Source organism: Neoarius graeffei, chromosome 22 (assembly GCF_027579695.1).
Source record: "Neoarius graeffei isolate fNeoGra1 chromosome 22, fNeoGra1.pri, whole genome shotgun sequence".
Lineage (NCBI taxonomy): Eukaryota > Metazoa > Chordata > Actinopteri > Siluriformes > Ariidae > Neoarius > Neoarius graeffei.
Window position 1 is genome coordinate 56,346,606 of NC_083590.1, and position 17,866 is coordinate 56,364,471.

A 17,866-nucleotide genomic window follows, 5' to 3' on the forward strand; every position below is an offset into this window, starting at 1 on the left:
GAATAACGCATGACGAGCCATAAAGTTATATGAAGATAATACAAACATTACCTCATACAATCAATTAATATAATCCAGTATTTGCACTGCTCACTCACTCACACTCCTTGGCTTCTCTGAGTTAGTGTGAGCCACATAGGATTAATGAAACCTTCCTTCTGCACTCTGTAGACGATACCTCCAAGACGGAAGATGGAAGTAAAGAGGCTGAAAAGGATAAGGAAGGGAAGAAGGATGGTGATACGGAACAGCAGAGCAAAAAGTCAGAAGCAGAGGTGAGGTGTGGGTCTGTTGTCCCTGGTCAGTTTTAAAAGTATTACAGTAAAAAGCATATCCTTTCTTTAGGTCATTGCTATTCCTGATGACGACGAGAAAACACCCTCCCCTGCTGAACAGAAAGAAAAAGGAGAGAAAGACCTTGCCTCTGCATCCACCTCAGAGACAGAGAAAACGGGCAGTGGAGAAGAAGAGAAGAAAACTGGAGAAGCTGCTGAGCAAAGCAAGACTTCTGACGAGGCAAAGACTGAAGATCCTGAAACAAAGCAGGATGACGCCACAAACAAAGGTGGGGGTTTTTTGTTTTTTTTTTTTTTGATTAGTGTAGAGCAGCACAGCTGTCTAAAGTTTCAACCTGTCATTGGGAAAGTGTTGGTTTGAATGTGTTCACAAATTATTAGCCATTATGCACAAGTCTTCTAAGAGGAAGCATGCTGGCCCGTATCAGTAGAGTAAAACTTTAATGTCCTTTTGGGCTGTGCTTCACAGGCCAGGCCTTTACATTACACCTTGGCCAGGCCGTTTAACGGTGTGCCCAAATTAAATGCGCTCAAATTGGCGTCCCCAAATTAATCAAGGAAAAAAGGGCTGATACGCATCTTTACCACACCTTGATCGTTCCGATTTCTGATCAAAACAATTAAGTTATTTCCAAAATCGACCGAAAATGTCAAGCAAGCGACGGAACATTTACCTATAACCCACTCAAAGGTACCAGTCTCTTTCCTGATCGGCGGAAGTTGGATTCCCGAGTTTTGATTGGTTAAGCCATCTGCCATTGACTCGTATGCTAGCGTTTCTGCTTTGATTTTCTGGAAGCCACAATGCCGCGTGGAGTCTACGGCCCATTACTACAGGACGCTCGCACAACAAGCAAAGCGACACTTATGAGAGCCGCCGTCTAACTCGTACCTGCTTCAAAAAAGGCAAAAATTCATACCATCATTCTGATCAATTTAGACATCTGAAACCTCTGTGAGAGGAAATTTGACTTCCACGCGTGGAAGAGGGGAAACCCCCCACCCCCCGGTGTTGCCAGATTGGGCGGTTTTGAATTCTACTTTGCGGGCAAAAAATGGCTTGGGCTGGTTGACAAAAATTGGGCGGGTTTGGCGTTAGTTCGGCAGGTTTTTATCAGATGTTTATATAGTTTCACTCCCACTAGAAAGCAGAGATTCTTGAATATGCGAAGGAAATCAGGAAAAACAGCTCTCTTTGGCCAACTGAGGCAAGTCAGAGACCTAGTTTACCCAGCACCCCTTAGGGATTTTAAACAACCAAAATTGAGCATTGGCCTAAATTAATCATTAACAATAAACATTAATCTCATTAAGTATTATTTAAACAAAAAAAGTCGATGTAACTGTAAGACTAATATGAATGTGTGTAATGTAGTGCAGAAACTGAATTCATTAACTAGTAAATAAGAATGATGCAATCCATTCTCCATTTTCTCTTCTCATGTTACATTCAGCCATGCATCGCAGCTGAACTTTTTTTTTTTTTTTTTTAATTGAAGTATATAAAACAGGTACAATCTAACAAATCCACAAAAATCAGGATAACAGATGAAGAAAATACATGGACATAGACAAAAATTGAGCAGAATAACTAGGCCTATAAAATTAATAAAACAAACAGGATAAATAAAAAGAGAAATAAATAAGACAAATAAAAAATAAATAACCTCAGCAATGCAGATGTTAGATATGCATCGTAGCCTAACATAGCCTACATAATATTCTGCGTGTGCGCCACCTACTGGTGAATGTAGGATTTGGAACCCAGCAGATGATTGCAGAGTTCTAATCTGATTCAACCACGCGGAGCTGAGTACCAGACAGCAGATTCTTCACCTCCAGTACTGACGGGCTCATGTTGCCATTTAGAAGTTGTTTGCATTGTTGTTCGATTTACAGGTAGTATACTGGTCTTTAGCTGCATATTTTTACTTTACAAGATAGGCATCAATTCATTTTACATTTTGGGTGGTTTTAAGTGCATTTTGGCGGGTTTTGAACATATTTTGGGCTGGAAAACGTCAGCAGTATCTGGCAACACTACCCCTCACTCGCTATGCTCGTTCGCGCAGTCGCTTCGCTCCTTTGATGTGCCCAAATTAGTGTAATCTAAAGGCCTGCAGGCACACGCATATACAGTACATTGTGCACAACGCAGCACAAGACCCATATCTCCCACATGTCACCGTGTTGGTTCTAGTTAGTTTAAAAAAAAAAAAAATCGGTAGTGGATGGGACAGTCTGTACTGTGCTGGACTAAACTGTACTGGTTAGTGCTAACGATGGGAAGACTAAACCTCTGCCCTAACAGAAACATCTGGAACTCAACATAATGGATGTCAGCTAACAGTTTGTGTTGATTTGGATCCTTGTCGTGCTGGAAGGTCCAAAACACTGGTCTGTGCTTTTGAGATCTGCACTTCATAGAAGTGCGGACTTTACACTTGTCAAGCGTCAAAGCAAGTTTCATAGAAAGAGGTTGGTCAAACTCACGCAGGGGGAACATCATTTTAACACCTAAACTGTTAAACACCAGGAAACACTGCCACGTCAGTGATCAGCAATTAATAATGTGTGATCTAAACAGATCGCCGTTCACTGAAAAGGCAGTTGAGGATCAACAAAGCGATAAACGGATGTGACTACTTCTGCTAGTGCAGTGCCTCCCTCAGTAATGGTCATGTGATGGAAGAAGAGGTGGGGATTAATGGCAATGAGCTTTGGCTAAGGTTTTTATTTTTTTGGCCTGTACTGGATATGAACAGTGCTGTTCAAGTCTGTTGTGTGTTTTGCACACAATAGTTTTCAGCTGCACTCTTCTGTATCTTCAGTTAAGTCACTACTTCACATACAGTACCGGAGTTACTGAGGTGGTAAAACTGATGCATACAAGCTAATGGGTTAATGTTTATAGCACACATTAGTAACGTTACTTCAGCAGGAAATCCAGGTAACTGCTTTAGCATGTGAAGCTTTTTAAATACAGGCTTTCGTCTAAACCGGGGAACAGGGGCGCTGCGCCCTCTTACCGAAATGCCGATTGAACCCCAAGTCACACTTGGGCCATGCACTTATATGCTACTGCACAACATGCAATCTTTCTCAAAACGATCTTTTCTCCGTGAAAACAGCCCAGCAGCACCACGTGACAATGTGTCTGATCATCAAATCCATTATAATTACTCCAAAAATATTCCAATCAAAGTAGATACACCGCCAGACGGTGCAAAAACAATCCGAATTGGCATTTTCCAGACTGAGGCGCCATGTTTACTTGTTGCGGCTGCTCTCGCGAGATTTGACATGGGTTACATACAAGGTCAGCTGACTTGTAGAGCGAGATTTCTCGAGACTGAATGACCTTTCACCTTTTGACAGAAGTAGTTCGCGAGTCGTTTTTGCTGACACTTAAACATGTCGTCCCACGGCACGAAACGGAAGAAAGCCAAAGACTGTCCGGGGCAGAAGATGATTACTTTGAAAAAGAAATGTTGACAATTTGTTACAATTTCCCTCTCAGATAGATAGCCTCAGAATGTCCCATTGTAGCCTCAATTTTTCAAAGGCTTCGCACGGCGGAGGGGGGGGACGGACAACCGGCACCATCCCCCGCCCCGCTTCGCTCCCTCGCCATGGTGAGCGTCCTCATGCTAAATTTTTCTAGAAAACCCCTGAAATATACTTATAAAATCAGTCAGTATGCTGGGTTTTATTCCCCCTCCTTTACTGGTGGATGCAAGAAAAGCAAAATTCTCATAACTGATGCATTAAGCAGCCTAATCAACCTACATCTCTGCAGGACAATAAAGAAAGAAAAGCCATGTGTAATTTTGCATGTTCTGGTCTAATGATTTGTTCACTCCTGATTTAGGTGATGGTCCCGCTCTCAGATATGCGTTTTTCTTTAGAAAAGACACATTGCTGCAATGCTATGTATGTAAGATGGAAAGCATTCCACACGAGTTATTTTGTGAAATCTAAAATTCATGATTTCCACCTGTCATCAGATGATGAGAACGAAGATAAGGTGGAGAAGATGGACATCACGCCGGAGGAAAAGAAAGGTATCGACTGGTTCATACATGCCTGCTCTTTCACTTCTACACTGAATTTTATTGCAAGTTGTTCAATATCATTTTTTTTTCCTTCTTGTAGACCAAAAAGATGAAAAGGAGTCTTGTAAGATAGAAGAACCAGCCAAATTACAAAATGGCGATGGTGGCAAAGATGGTGTGGCAGCAGGAGTAAGTGAAGAGAAGAAGAAAGCGAAGACCCGCTTCATGTTCAATATTGCAGATGGAGGATTTACTGGTAAGAAGAGTGACTTTTTTTTTTTTTGTGTGTGTGAGAGAGATTGATTTTATTTTATTTATTTATATGATGGTGTCTTGCAGAGTTGCACTCCTTGTGGCAGAATGAGGAACGAGCAGCCACAGTTACTAAGAAAACCAATGAGATATGGCATCGCCGCCATGATTACTGGCTTCTTGCTGGCATTATACAGTATCCTTTGCACGGTTATTAGTTCTACATGACTGAAGTGTACATGTGGTCCTTAGTAGGCATGTCTTCTTGAACCAAATATGGAATCCATTATCAACTAGCTGTATGGCGTTCCCTAGGCCATAATTGTGGACACACGTTTTTATCAAGGTGGTGGTGGATCTGGAGGCAGACTCACAAACAAGGGGCACGAGGCAGGATACAAGTCCATCATAAGGTGCCACACACACACACGGGTTCAATTTTCTGTAGCCAGTTTGCCTACTGTTTTTTTTTGGAGATTACTGGTGAACCTGGGATGAACCGACAATGAGCATGCACAGAAACTCCACGTGGACATAACCTTACCTCAGGACTGAATTGGGTGCCTGGGTTTGAACCTTCATTCATCCAATCCTAGCTGACTTTGGGCGAGAGGTGGGATGCACCCTGGACAAGTCACCAATCTGTCACAGGTCTAACACCCACACATGAGCCACCCATGGTAGCCGCAGGGTCTTAAGTCTTAAATTTAATATTCCAAAATTAAGGCCTTAAAAAGTCTTAAATTGCTTTGCCCAAGTCTTAATTTTTTAAACAAAGGTCTTAAATTTACTCGTACTATTCTACAATGTGAAAACGTGGGTTTTGCGTAACATCAGTGAATTTCTTGGAGTATGCGCAAAGAGAGAAACAATATTGATACATTTTCGTGCCGGCGCAATCATCGGAGTCCGTGGTGGAGAGGAGACTCCGCGAATCGCAGCATGGGGAAGTGTCGTTTTAATCAGCAGTGGCTTTCAGATGAAGGATATCGTGATTGGGTGAGGGAGGTTCCTGGAAGCGACGTTGAAGCAAGATGCTGTGTTTGTCGAAAGGCCTTCAAGTTGTCCGCTATAGGTCATTTCGCTTTAGAGTCTCACATGAAGAGCTCAAAGCACATTGCATCTGCCCTCCACCGCCACCAGCCCATCGCTCAGTTCTGCACGGTTCAATCTCCGAATGCACCTGGAGTTGGCACTAGCACCACTGTCGAACATCAGCAGCATCAGGCAAGGCTAGCAACAACACAAGGGCCGAGCAGTGGCATGATGGGTGTCGGTGGAACCCCGACACTTCGGGCAGAGGTGCTGTGGATTTTAAAAACAATTACGGAACACAGCTCGAATGAGGGCATAAGCGAACTCTTTAAGGCTGTGTTCCCAGACTTGGAAGTCGCTACAACATTCTCCTGTGGAAAAAACAAAACGTCTTGTATAACAAAATTCGGTCTTGCTTGTCTTGAATGTGAAGATTTGACAAGCAATGCACATAATGACTTAAGTAATATAACTTTTATAATAAAAGTACTTTTACTTGAAACATTTGTCATTATTGGGAATTTGATCTGGTGTCCTACGACCGCGTAATGGGTGCGATGTAGGTCTTAATTCTCATTTAAGTGGTCTTAAAAACGTCTTAAATTTATGGTGGTCAAACCTGGGGAAACCCTGCCACCGTTCACACTTGTGGGTAATTTAGAGTTAGTTTACACTTGACCTAATCCACACATCTTTCTTTGGACTATGGGAGAAAACTGCAGCACCTAGAGGAAAGGCAGGCATGAGAACATGCAGACTACACAGGTGTACAGTTGGCCACCAGGTTCAAACCCAGAACCTTCTTGCTGGGTGGGGGTGGGGCCAACTGAAATGCCAGATTTGGTGGTAGTACTGGCAATCCTACTTGTCCCTAATCCTTACAAGTGCCTGTTGTGCTGTATGTATATCTATCTTTAACTCCTTGTTCTCAGACATGGCTACGCTCGGTGGCAGGATATTCAAAACGATGTAAAATTTGCTATTCTCAATGAGCCCTTCAAAGGTGAGATGAACAGGGGAAACTTTCTGGAGATCAAAAACAAGTTCCTGGCCCGGAGGTTCAAGGTACACGGGGTTATTTATTTATTTTTTTTAAAGGACCCATGGCATGGTGGTTTGTTGATGCTTTAAACGGGCTCGTGGAGGTTTTCGGATGCCTTTCTCGAAATGAACCCTCGGCACGTAGATATAGCCTCCTGGGAGAAAGCCCCATTTCAGTGCTTTTCCCAGTGCGTCGTTTTGGTAATGAGAAGCAGGAGGCGGGGAAGGGTAGAGGGTGGGGGCAGGTCTTATTAATATTCATGACATGTAAACGTGTTACCTCTGATTGGCTAACAGCACTGTGACGCTACCTCCAGTGGGTCAGAACAAGCGGATGTGGGTGTCTTACTATGGCGAGAGAGAAGGAACAAACCGCGAAGGGAAAAATACCGCGCGCTGACGTCATTAAGGTGCGACGCGAGGAAATAAAATAAATTCAACAAATGTTTGGGTTTTTACTGAACAAACAAATAAAATGAACGAGTGACTTAAAAAAAAAAAGAATGTGGGTGTCTTTGTAAAAAACTGTTTTGATTGGCTATTATAACAGAGCATGCTGCATGCTTTTTGGTTTTGTAGCGCAGAGTACCTGGCTAACTGCAGGAAGCGGTTAGCTGCACAGCTAATGTAGCCATTGCAAGGCTAACGTGGCACCGATTTTAAAACACGGCAAAACGACTTAACAGTTATACACTTACTTGTTCGGTGTTTGTGGCTGATGCGGCAGGGATGCTTGGTACGGACCCAGGCTTCAGTGACAGTTGATGTGCAAAACCTGCCCTGTACTGTCCCAAGTTGTGGAAACATTCCTCAGGAAAATGCTTCTGACAAACATACACCGTCTTAGGTAGACTCGACGGCGTATTATTGGAGTAAATACAATTAAGCCACTGCGTCTTCAGGGGCTCTCCCGTCGGCAGTAAAAACAGACTCTTTTCTGTGTTGTCACATCCATGTACAGCGCAATTTCCATGTTTCGCTCGCTTAGGTGATGCCATGTTGTTGTGTCCTCTATGGTCTTCTCACTACAACTGCGGGGCAATCCATACAGTGGGTGGGAATCCAGAGGGGGGGGCGTGGGGATCATCTCCCTTGCTGACGTAGTAAAGGGAAGAGCTTATCAACGCGCCGTTTTGACGCGCCATTCTCAAATGTTGGGCATAGTTTGGTTTACACATTATGAAATTTCTAGCCACTGGGGTGACTTAAGAAGGTCAGAGGGACTCATTTTAACGTTAAAAAACCTCAAAGTGAAAATTTCATGCTATGGGACCTTTAATTTTCTTTTAAAGTCTCCTTTACCTTCCTGACCTGTTGCTTCCTGACTCCCCTCTTAGCTGCTGGAGCAGGCACTCGTGATTGAGGAGCAGCTACGAAGGGCAGCATATTTAAACATGACTGAGGATCCTTCTCATCCCTCCATGGCTCTGAACACGCGCTTCAGTGAGGTAGAGTGCCTGGCTGAGTCACATCAGCACCTCAGCAAGGAGTCCATGTCTGGGAACAAGCCTGCCAACGCCGTCCTGCACAAAGGTGAGCTGCAGCAGAAGCTGCGGCTTCCATCTAAACTCGGCGTGTCTACTGGGGTTTGTGCTTTCTGTGGTTTAAACTCAGATTTCATTCTGTGTAGTTACCCTGTTTTTTTCATCTTTCTTTCCAACAGTGCTGAAACAACTTGAAGAGCTGCTGAGTGACATGAAGGCAGATGTCACCCGTCTCCCAGCAACCATTGCCAGGATACCACCTGTTGCTGTGCGGCTGCAAATGTCTGAAAGAAACATTCTCAGCCGTTTGGCCAGCAGAGGCCCAGAGACACAGTCCCAGCAGGTACCAAACGTTAAGGTCCGACAGTCCCTCTTTATTATAGTGCTGTCCTCTGATTGGCCTAATAATCTAGAGAAGTGGCTTTTTTTTTTTTCCATATATATATTATTTTAAACCATTAAACTCTCTCTGTTTAAATTGTTCCAGGTATCTCAGCAGTAACCACCATTCAAGCACCACCCACCACCTCAACATTCCTGACTGACACCTCAAATGACATCTCACCTTAGCTTGAAGCCACACCCCTTTACCTACAAATGGACAGGAGTCTGTAGGCAAAATATGGAGTTTGTGGCATTTGAAGCTATTTTATTTTCTTTTTTTATTTCTTATTTTTTTCTTTATTAATATTATTGATGGTTTTTGGGACTGAAAATAAGAGTAATAAAAGCCTTTTGTCTCACTTTTCAACTGTTCTTGTAGTCTTGTGCTGGATATTTGCTAGAAATGGTTTTGGGTGCTGCAGTGAAAGGAGCCCTCTCTGCAGGGATGTGTGTGTGGGTATTCAAATACTGAGATCACTATTCAGGTATTTGTTAGAAGACTGTCCATATATCCATTACAACACGGTGGATTTTTTTTTTTTTGCATATTGCAGCTGGTTAGGAAGCTGGGGTCAGAGTGCAAGGTCAGCATAAATACTGAATTGGAGTTCTTGAACACTGGATCATTCTCCCAAGTTAGTTTAAACTCCAAGTTCACATGGTCAGTAAACATTTTAAAAATGTCAAGTCACATCTGGTAGTATTTTGATGCGAAGAGCAGTTCAGTAGTGGGCAATAAAATCACGTACTTGATGGAGATATTTGTTTGGCATTCTTGCAGCTGGTTTTAGTTAAATCCTTTTAAACTTAGTTTTCATAAGGGTATCCTGATTAGTAATGTGAGGGCAAGCTTCATCAGGTGATGAAGACTATCACATGCACTTCCAGTAGTGTAATAAAGCAAATGCAATGCACCAAACATGGTTTAGTTCCTCAAGCAAACCTGGGATAAAGGGAGAACATTGTGTGAACTTCTCTGACAACTTTAAGTGTTCTGTGTTTGAAGCAAAACATGGAAATGTTTTATATGGAAATGAGTGGATTTTAACTAAAACCCTATCATAAGGTCATTTCCCACTCTTGAAAATGGGTTAAAGATATCGGCAAAGTAAGACTATTTTAAAAATTTGTATAAAAAGTCATAAAACGTACAACCCCAATTCCAGAAATGTTGGGATGCTGTGTAAACTGGAAATAACAATGTGATGACTTGCAAATTATGGAAATCCTATATTTCACTTAAAATGGTACAAAGACAATGTCTAATGTTGAGACTGAGATTTTGTTTTTTGAAAAAAATATATGCTCACTTTCAATTTGAGATCAGCATGTTTCAAAAAAGTTGGGACAGGGGTGTGTTTACCACTGTGTTGCATCACCTCTACTTTTAACAACACTGTAAACGTTTGGGAACTGAGGAGACCAATTGCTATAATTTTGAAAGAGAAATGTTGCCCCATTCTTGTCTGATTTTATACTATTTCAGTTGCTCAACAGTTCAGGGTCTCCTTTGTTGTATTTTGCACTTCATAATGCACCAAATATTTTAAAAAGGGAGACAGGTCTGGTCTGCAGGCAGGCCAGTTTAGCACCTGGACTCTATGGAGCTGTGCAGAAAGCGGTGTGGCGTTGTCTTGCTGAAAGAAGGAAGGGCTTCTTGTCTGGATGGCAACATATATTGCTCAGAAACATGTATATATAATTCAGCATTAATGATGCCTTCCCAGATGCACAAGCTACCCATGTCATGTGCACTAATGCCCCCTCATACCATCACAGATGCTGAATGCTTTTGAGCTGTGCACTGATAGCAAGCCGGATGGTCCCTCTCCTCTTTTTAGCCTGGAGGACGTGATGTCCATGAGTTCTAAAAATAATTTCTACTTTTGATTCGTCAGACCTCGGGACAGTTTTCCACTTCGCCTCAGTCCATCGTAAAAGAGCTCGGGCCCAGAGAAGGGGGCGGGGTTTCTGGATATTGTTTATATCTGGTTTTAACTTGCATTTGTGGATGCAGTAATGAAGTGTTTTCACAGACGATGGTTTTCTGAAGTGTTCCTGAGCCCATACAGTGATTTCCACTACAGACACGTGTCTGCTTTTAATGCAGTGTCTCCTGAGGGCCTGAAGATCACAGGCATCCAATGTCAGTTTTCAGCCTTGTCTCTTTACATGGAGAGATGAATGAATTTATTTCGAACATGTATAAAAAAAAAAAAAGTATGTAACTATTTGTACATACAAAAGAAAGAAAATGAGAAATTAATAATAAAATAACATAAAGAGCTAAGACATTACAAAACACTGCACATTGTTCGAAAAAGGAGTGGGAAGAAGTACAATTTTTTTTTATTTTTTTTTATTTCCCACCCCCTTTTTGACTACCCCGAAATCCAAACTACATTAATACACCTATAAAAATATATACCATATATACACTTCATGAATATCTATATAAATATATAATTACAAAAATATATACTATGTACCTATCCCTGTAAATATATAAACTATCCCCATAAATAAATGTATACCATATACTAAGTTCTAATATAACAATCAACTCTATTCTATTTATAGATTTATCCCTCATCATCCTCCGTTAACATACTTCCTCTTCCATGTACTTGTTTAAAAATATTTTTTGTACCTTTTTTAAAACAGATTTATATTTGCACTTTGTTTTATTTCTGTCTCCAGTCTGTTCCATAAAGTCACCCCACAGCTCGATACGCACATGCTTTTCATATTTGCTCGAACCTTTGGTTTTTTAAAATTTAGGTCTCCCCTTAGATTATATGCCCCCTCTCTCTCACTAAACATTCCTTGTATATTTTTTGGCAATAGATTATTTCTCGCTTTGTACATTATTTGTGCTGTTCTGAATTTGACCAGATCCATAAATTTCAACATGTGTGATTTTATCAATAGTGGGTTTGTATGATCTCTGTATCCTGTTTTGTTTATTGTCCTTATTGCTCTTTTCTGTATTGTACGTATCGGCTGCAGAGTGGTTTTGTAGGTGTTTCCCCAGACTTCGACACAGTAAGTCAGATATGGCAAAAATAACGAGTGATATAGAGTACGCAAAGATTTGCAATCAAGAATATGTTTTGTTTTCCACAGAATTGCCGAGCACTTTGCCAGTTTTGCTCGTACGTATCCTACATGAGGTTTCCAGCAGACTTTATGATCCAAAATCACACCAAGAAATTTAATTTCCTGTACCATTTCTATCTTAGTATTGTCTATTATCAATTCTACATTACAATCTATTTTGTGTCTCCCAAACAACATGATCTTTGTTTTGCTTAGATTTAATTATAATTTATTTTTGTCAAACTATAGTTTTAGTTTATTTATTTCAGTTGTGATTGTCTCCAAAGTCTGCTGCAAATTCTCACCGGAACAAAAAATATTGGTGTCGTCTGCAAACAAAACAAATTTCAGTACTTGCGAAACTCTACATATGTCATTGATATATAATATGAATAATTTCGGACCTAATATTGACCCCTGTGGTACCCCGCATTTAATGTTCATGAAATCAGATTTATGGTCACCTATCTGCACAAACTGTTGCCTGTTTCTTAGACAGCTCGACAGCCAGCTCCACCCAACTCCCCTAACACCACACTTTTCTAGTTTACTTAATAATATACTGTGATCAATGGTATCGAATGCTTTTTTTAGGTCCACAAATACTCCAATTACTATTTTTTAATTGTCTATACATTTTGTGATTTCCTCTATTAGTTCCATTAGTGACATCGATGTTGATCTGTCCGTTCTGAATCCATATTGACTGTCTGTAAGGAGGTTGTGTTTTTCAATGAATTTGTCCAGTCTATCTGAAAAAAGTTTTTCGAGTATTTTGGAGAATTGGGGGAGTAAAGAAACAGGCCTGTAGTTTGTGAAATGGTGTCTATCTCCGGTTTTAAACAATGGTATCACTTTTGCAATTTTCATTTTGTCTGGAAATGTACCTGATTGAAAAGATAAATTGCAGATGTGGGTGAGTGGTTTCACAATTCCCTCAATAACTGTCTTTACTGTTGACATGTCTATATCATTCCAGTCTGCAGAGGTTTTGTTTTTACATTTTCTTACAATTTGCATAATTTCTTCCTCATCAGTTGCAGTTAGAAAAATTGTACTTGGATTTCTGTCCCCCATATCTTCTATGTCCCCACATTGTGTTGTCTCGGGTTCCTTTATTTTTGCCGCTAAATCTGGTCCCACATTTACAAAGAATTGGTTAAAACCATTCACCACATCCTCCATATTATTCATGGTCTTGTCATTATCAGTGTAGTACTCTGGGTAATTTGTAGTTTTGGATCCATTTCTCACAATACCATTTAGTACAGTCCATATACCTTTAATATTGTTTTTATTTTTCTCCACTAATTTATTATAATAGTCTTTCTTACATATCCTCATAATATTAGTTAATTTATTTTTATATATTTTATATTTTTCCTCTGCCTCTATAGTTCGATGCTTTAAGAATTGTCTGTATAATATATTTTTCTTTTTGCAGGCATTTTGTAGCCCCTTGGTGACCCACGGACTATTTGTATATTTATGTATATTACTGTATTTCTTTATAGGACAATTTTTATTATCTAGTTCATTGAATATTACTAAAAATTCCTCATATGCTTTATCAACATCTTTTTCTTTATAAACTACATTCCAGTCCTGTATCATTGTCATTTTTTAGCGCAATCATGGCTTCTTCAGTTTTCACTCTTATAATTTTTAGTATCCTTTTTCTTGCTATAATTACAGTAATAAACATTAAAAATAGGTAGGTGGTCACTGATGTCTGTTAATAGTAGTCCACTCTCTGTATTATTTTCCAGGATATTAGTAAATATATTATGTATTAAAGTGGTGCTGTGAGAAGTGATCCTGCTTGGTCTGGTAATAGTTGGGTACAGTCCCATACTGAACACTGAGTTAATTAACTCTTCTGTCATTTTATGTTTCTTATGATTTAAGAGGTCGATGTTAAAATCACCACAGATGTACATGACCTTCTGTGTTGATTTTATAAACATACTTTCCATCTAATCTATAAAAACTTCTATGCTTGATCCAGGAGATCTGTATATACAGCTCACCGTTATATTTTTCATTTTTTTCACAACATATTTCTACTGTAATACACTCCATCCAATCATCAACAGCTACCGTCATTTTATTATTAATTTTATATTCCAAACTATTATCAACATATATTGCCACTCCCCCTCCTCTTTTGTTCATTCTGTTGATATAATTAAGTTCATACCCGTTCAGCTCAAAATCTATGCCCATCTCATCATTGATCCAAGTTTCTGATATGGCTATTATATTGAATGGATTCTTGAACTGACTGAGATATTCCTTCATTTTATGGAAATTGGCATACAGACTTCTGGTATTGAAATGAATAATTGATATTTCCTTCTCTGGTTGTTGCATTGTATTGATATTCAGTGTAATACCGGCAGCTGATATTGATGTTGCTGAAAAGATTATTTTCCGGATCAATATTATTTTCCATATCTTGTGTTTTATGCTCAGTATAAAGGAAAGTGTCCCGTCCTTGTCATGATTGTAAGTTGCTTTGATTGGCTCCCTCAGAATTTGTCCAGTTCCCCAATATCTCGGATGACCAGGATCTTGGCCTCTTCTGGAGATCCCTTCAGCTTTATGAAAATCTTGCAGTTTTGTGTCCAAGTGTTCTGGATTTTCCCCTGTTTACTCAGGAGTCTCGCCTTTCTTGCAATGTCTGCATTTTTTTTGGTTAAGTGCTCATTTAGAAAAATGTCTGAGCCTTTCAGTTTCCTCCCTTGCTTTAACAGTTGCATTTTATACTTTCTGTTGGCAAATCTTATTATTACAGCCGGTTTGTCTGTGTAGCTTCTCCGTGGGAGAGAGTGACATGCTTCGATGTTTGTACTTTTTACCTCTATCCCTTTGGAGTGCAGGAATGCTATCACCTGTTGCTCCACAGAGTTAGCATCCTCCTCGTTCTGCTCCTCTCCGTCTCCTCTCGCCACTGCTCCAGCATGTGACCGGGGTTTAATCTGCAGTCCGGTCACAATGACGTTATTTATCCTGGTGTATTGCTCCAGATCCTCCACTCGGTTTTCGAGAAAGGCAATCCTCTTTGCCTTCTCCGTGTTCTGCAGCCGCAGAACTTTGACCTCTTCCACCAGGTCCAGGATGGTCTTCTGCTTTCCTCACCCAGAAAGTCGAGGGATTTTTTGATGTCCTCAATCTCCTCGACCGTAGGAGCTCTCTTCGGGGGCATTGTGTTTGTTGTTGTTACGCAGCCCGCAGGTAGCTCTCAGCCCGCCCTTGCGCAGCCTCGTTCCCGCGCAGCCTCACTCCCACGCAGCCTCTCAGCCCGCTCCCGCGCAACCTCGCTCTCGCGCAGCCTCTCAGCCCGCTCCCGCGCAGCCTCTCAGCCCGCTCCCGCGCAGCCTCTCAGTCCGCTCCCGCGCAGCCTCGCTCCCGTGCAGCCTCTCAGCCCGCTCCCGCGCAACCTCGCTCTCGCGCAGCCTCTCAGCCTCGCTCCCGCGCAGCCTCTCAGCCCGCTCCCGCGCAGCCTCTCAGCCCGCTCCCGCGCAGCCTCTCAGCCCGCTCCCGCGCAGCCTCGCTCCCGCGCAGCCTCGCTCCCGCGCAGCCTCGCTCCCGCGCAGCCTCTCAGCCTGCTCCTGCGCAGCCTCGCTCCCGCGCAGCCTCTCAGCCCGCTCCCGCGCAGCCTCTCAGTCCGCTCCCGCGCAGCCTCTCAGCCCGCTCCCGCGCAGCCTCTCAGTCCGCTCCCGTGCAGCCTCGCTCCCGCGCAGCCTCTCAGCCCGCTCCCGCGCAACCTCGCTCTTGCGCAGCCTCTCAGCCTCGCTCCCGCGCAGCCTCTCAGCCTCGCTCCCGCGCAGCCTCTCAGCCTCGCTCCCGCGCAGCCTCTCAGCCTCGCTCCCGCGCAGCCTCTCAGCCCGCTCCTGCGCAACCTCGCTCTCGCTCAGCCTCGCTCCCGCGCAACCTCGCTCTCGCGCAGCCTCTCAGCCTGCTCTCGCACAGCCTCGCTCCCTGATTTCTCCAGATTCTCTGAATCTTTAAATGATGATATAGACCATAGCTAATGCGATCCACAAATTCTTTGCAGTTTTCAAGAGGAACGTTATTCTTAAATTGTTGCACTGTTTGCCCTTGGAGTCTTTCACAGAGTAGTGAACCCCTCCCCATCTTTACTTCTGAGAGACTCTGCCTCTCTGGGATGCGCTTTTTATACCCAATCATCTTACTGACCTGTTGACAATTAAACAATTTTTTTTTTTTATAAAGTGCCCCAGCTTTTTTGGAATTGGGGCTGTACAAATTGAATTATACTACATACAAATATCCTAATTCACACATGGACCATATGAATCCTTCAAGTCAAGCAAGAATCAATTGGAATAAAAAATTTCATGCTTTCAGAGTTTAAATCGTATCTTCCACTCCTACAGCTACACCCCATATCTTAAATATACAGTGGTGCTTGAAAGTTTGTGAATCCTTTAGAATTTTCTATATTTCTGCATAAATATGACCTAAAACATCAGATTTTCACACAAGTCCTAAAAGTAAAGAGAACCCAGTTAAACAAATGAGATAAAAATATTATACTTGGTCATTTATTTATTGAGGAAAATGATCCAATATTACATATCTGTGAGTGGCAAAAGTATGTGAACCTCTAGGATTAGCAGTTAATTTGAAGGTGAAATTAGAGTCAGGTGTTTTCAATCAATGGGATGACAATCGGGTGTGAGTGGGCACCCTGTTTTATTTAAAGAACAGGGATCTGTGGAAGTGTATCATGGTGCGAACAAAGGAGATTTCTGAGGACCTCAGAAAAAGCATTGTTGATGCTCATCAGGCTGGAAAAGGTTACAAAACCATCTCTAACAAGTTTGGACTCCACCAATCCACAGTCAGACAGATTGTGTACAAATGGAGGAAATTCAAGACCATTGTTACCCTCCCCAGGAGTGGTCAACCAACAAAGATCATTCCAAGAGCAAGGTGTGTAATCGTTGGTGAGGTCACAAAGGACCCCAGGGTAACTTCTAAGCAACTGAAGGCCTCTCACACATTGGCTAATGTTCATGAGTCCACCATCAGGAGAACACTGAACAACAATGGTGTGCATGGCAGGGTTGCAAGGAGAAAGCCACTGCTCTCCAAAAAGAACATTGCTGCTCATCTGCAGTTTGCTAAAGATCACGTGGACAAGCCAGAAGGCTACTGGAAAAATGTTTTGTGGACGGATGAGACCACAATACGACTCTTTGGTTTAAATGAGAAGCGTTATCCTTGGGGAAAGGAAAACACTGCATTCCAGCATAAGAACCTTATCCCATCTGTGAAACATCGTGGTGGTAGTATCATGGTTTGGGCCTGTGTTGCTGCATCTGGGCCAGGACGGCTTGCCATCATTGATGGAACAATGAATTCTGAATTATACCAGCAAATTCTAAAGGAAAATGTCAGGACATCTGTCCATGAACTGAATCTCAAGAGAAGGTGGGTCATGCAGCAAGACAACGACCCTAAGCACACAAGTCGTTCTACCAAAGAATGGTTAAAGAAGAATAAAGTGAATGTTTTGGAATGGCCAAGTCAAAGTCCTGACCTTAATCCAATCGAAATGTTGTGGAAGGACCTGAAGCGAGCAGTTCATGTGAGGAAACCCACCAACATCCCAGAGTTGAAGCTGTTCTGTACGGAGGAACGGGCTAAAATTCCTCCAAGCTGGTGTGCAGGACTGATCAACAGTTACCGCAAACGTTTAGTTGCAGTTACTGCTGCACAAGGGGGTCACACCAGATACTGAAAGCAAAGGTTCACATACTTTTGACACTCACAGATATGTAATATTGGATCATTTTCCTCAATAAATAAATGACCAAGTATAATATTTTTGTCTCATTTGTTTAACTGGGTTCTCTTTATCTACTTTTAGGACTTGTGTGAAAATCTGATGATGTTTTAGGTCATATTTATGCAGAAATATAGAAAATTCTAAAGGGTTCACAAACTTTCAAGCACCACTGTATATATCTACTCATTTGTCTCAATAAATTGAGAGCAGCAGTGTCTGTGTTCATGCTGTTGCTTCTGGATCTGTGAACCAGAATCTCCTGGGTGACTGAGGACAACATTCCTTGATCATACTTTTGTCAAAACAACTTTCTTTAGTACACACAAATCAGAACCTCTCAATTCAAATGGGGGCTCTTGTCTGGGATCTTCACGTGGAAGGTAAGAGCTTTGTTTTTTG

At 41.8% G+C, this 17,866-nt stretch overlaps 1 protein-coding gene across 3 annotated transcripts in view; it reads left to right on the plus strand.

Moving 5' to 3' along the window:
* chd4a (chromodomain helicase DNA binding protein 4a) overlaps positions 1-8,914 on the plus strand; it is a 64,820-nt gene extending 55,906 nt beyond the window's left edge. For 2 of the 3 annotated variants that reach the window (XM_060905002.1, XM_060905003.1), the window contains exons 33-41: positions 172-275; positions 346-565; positions 4,304-4,360; positions 4,452-4,607; positions 4,691-4,799; positions 6,571-6,703; positions 8,017-8,212; positions 8,343-8,521; positions 8,651-8,914. In XM_060905002.1, coding sequence (XP_060760985.1) covers positions 172-275; positions 346-565; positions 4,304-4,360; positions 4,452-4,607; positions 4,691-4,799; positions 6,571-6,703; positions 8,017-8,212; positions 8,343-8,521; positions 8,651-8,665 — 1,169 coding nt within the window. In that variant the 3' untranslated portion in view covers positions 8,666-8,914. The remainder of the gene's footprint in view (positions 1-171; positions 276-345; positions 566-4,303; positions 4,361-4,451; positions 4,608-4,690; positions 4,800-6,570; positions 6,704-8,016; positions 8,213-8,342; positions 8,522-8,650) is intronic. The other variant, XM_060905004.1, reaches the window with a different exon arrangement.
* Positions 8,915-17,866: the final 8,952 nt, after the last annotated feature.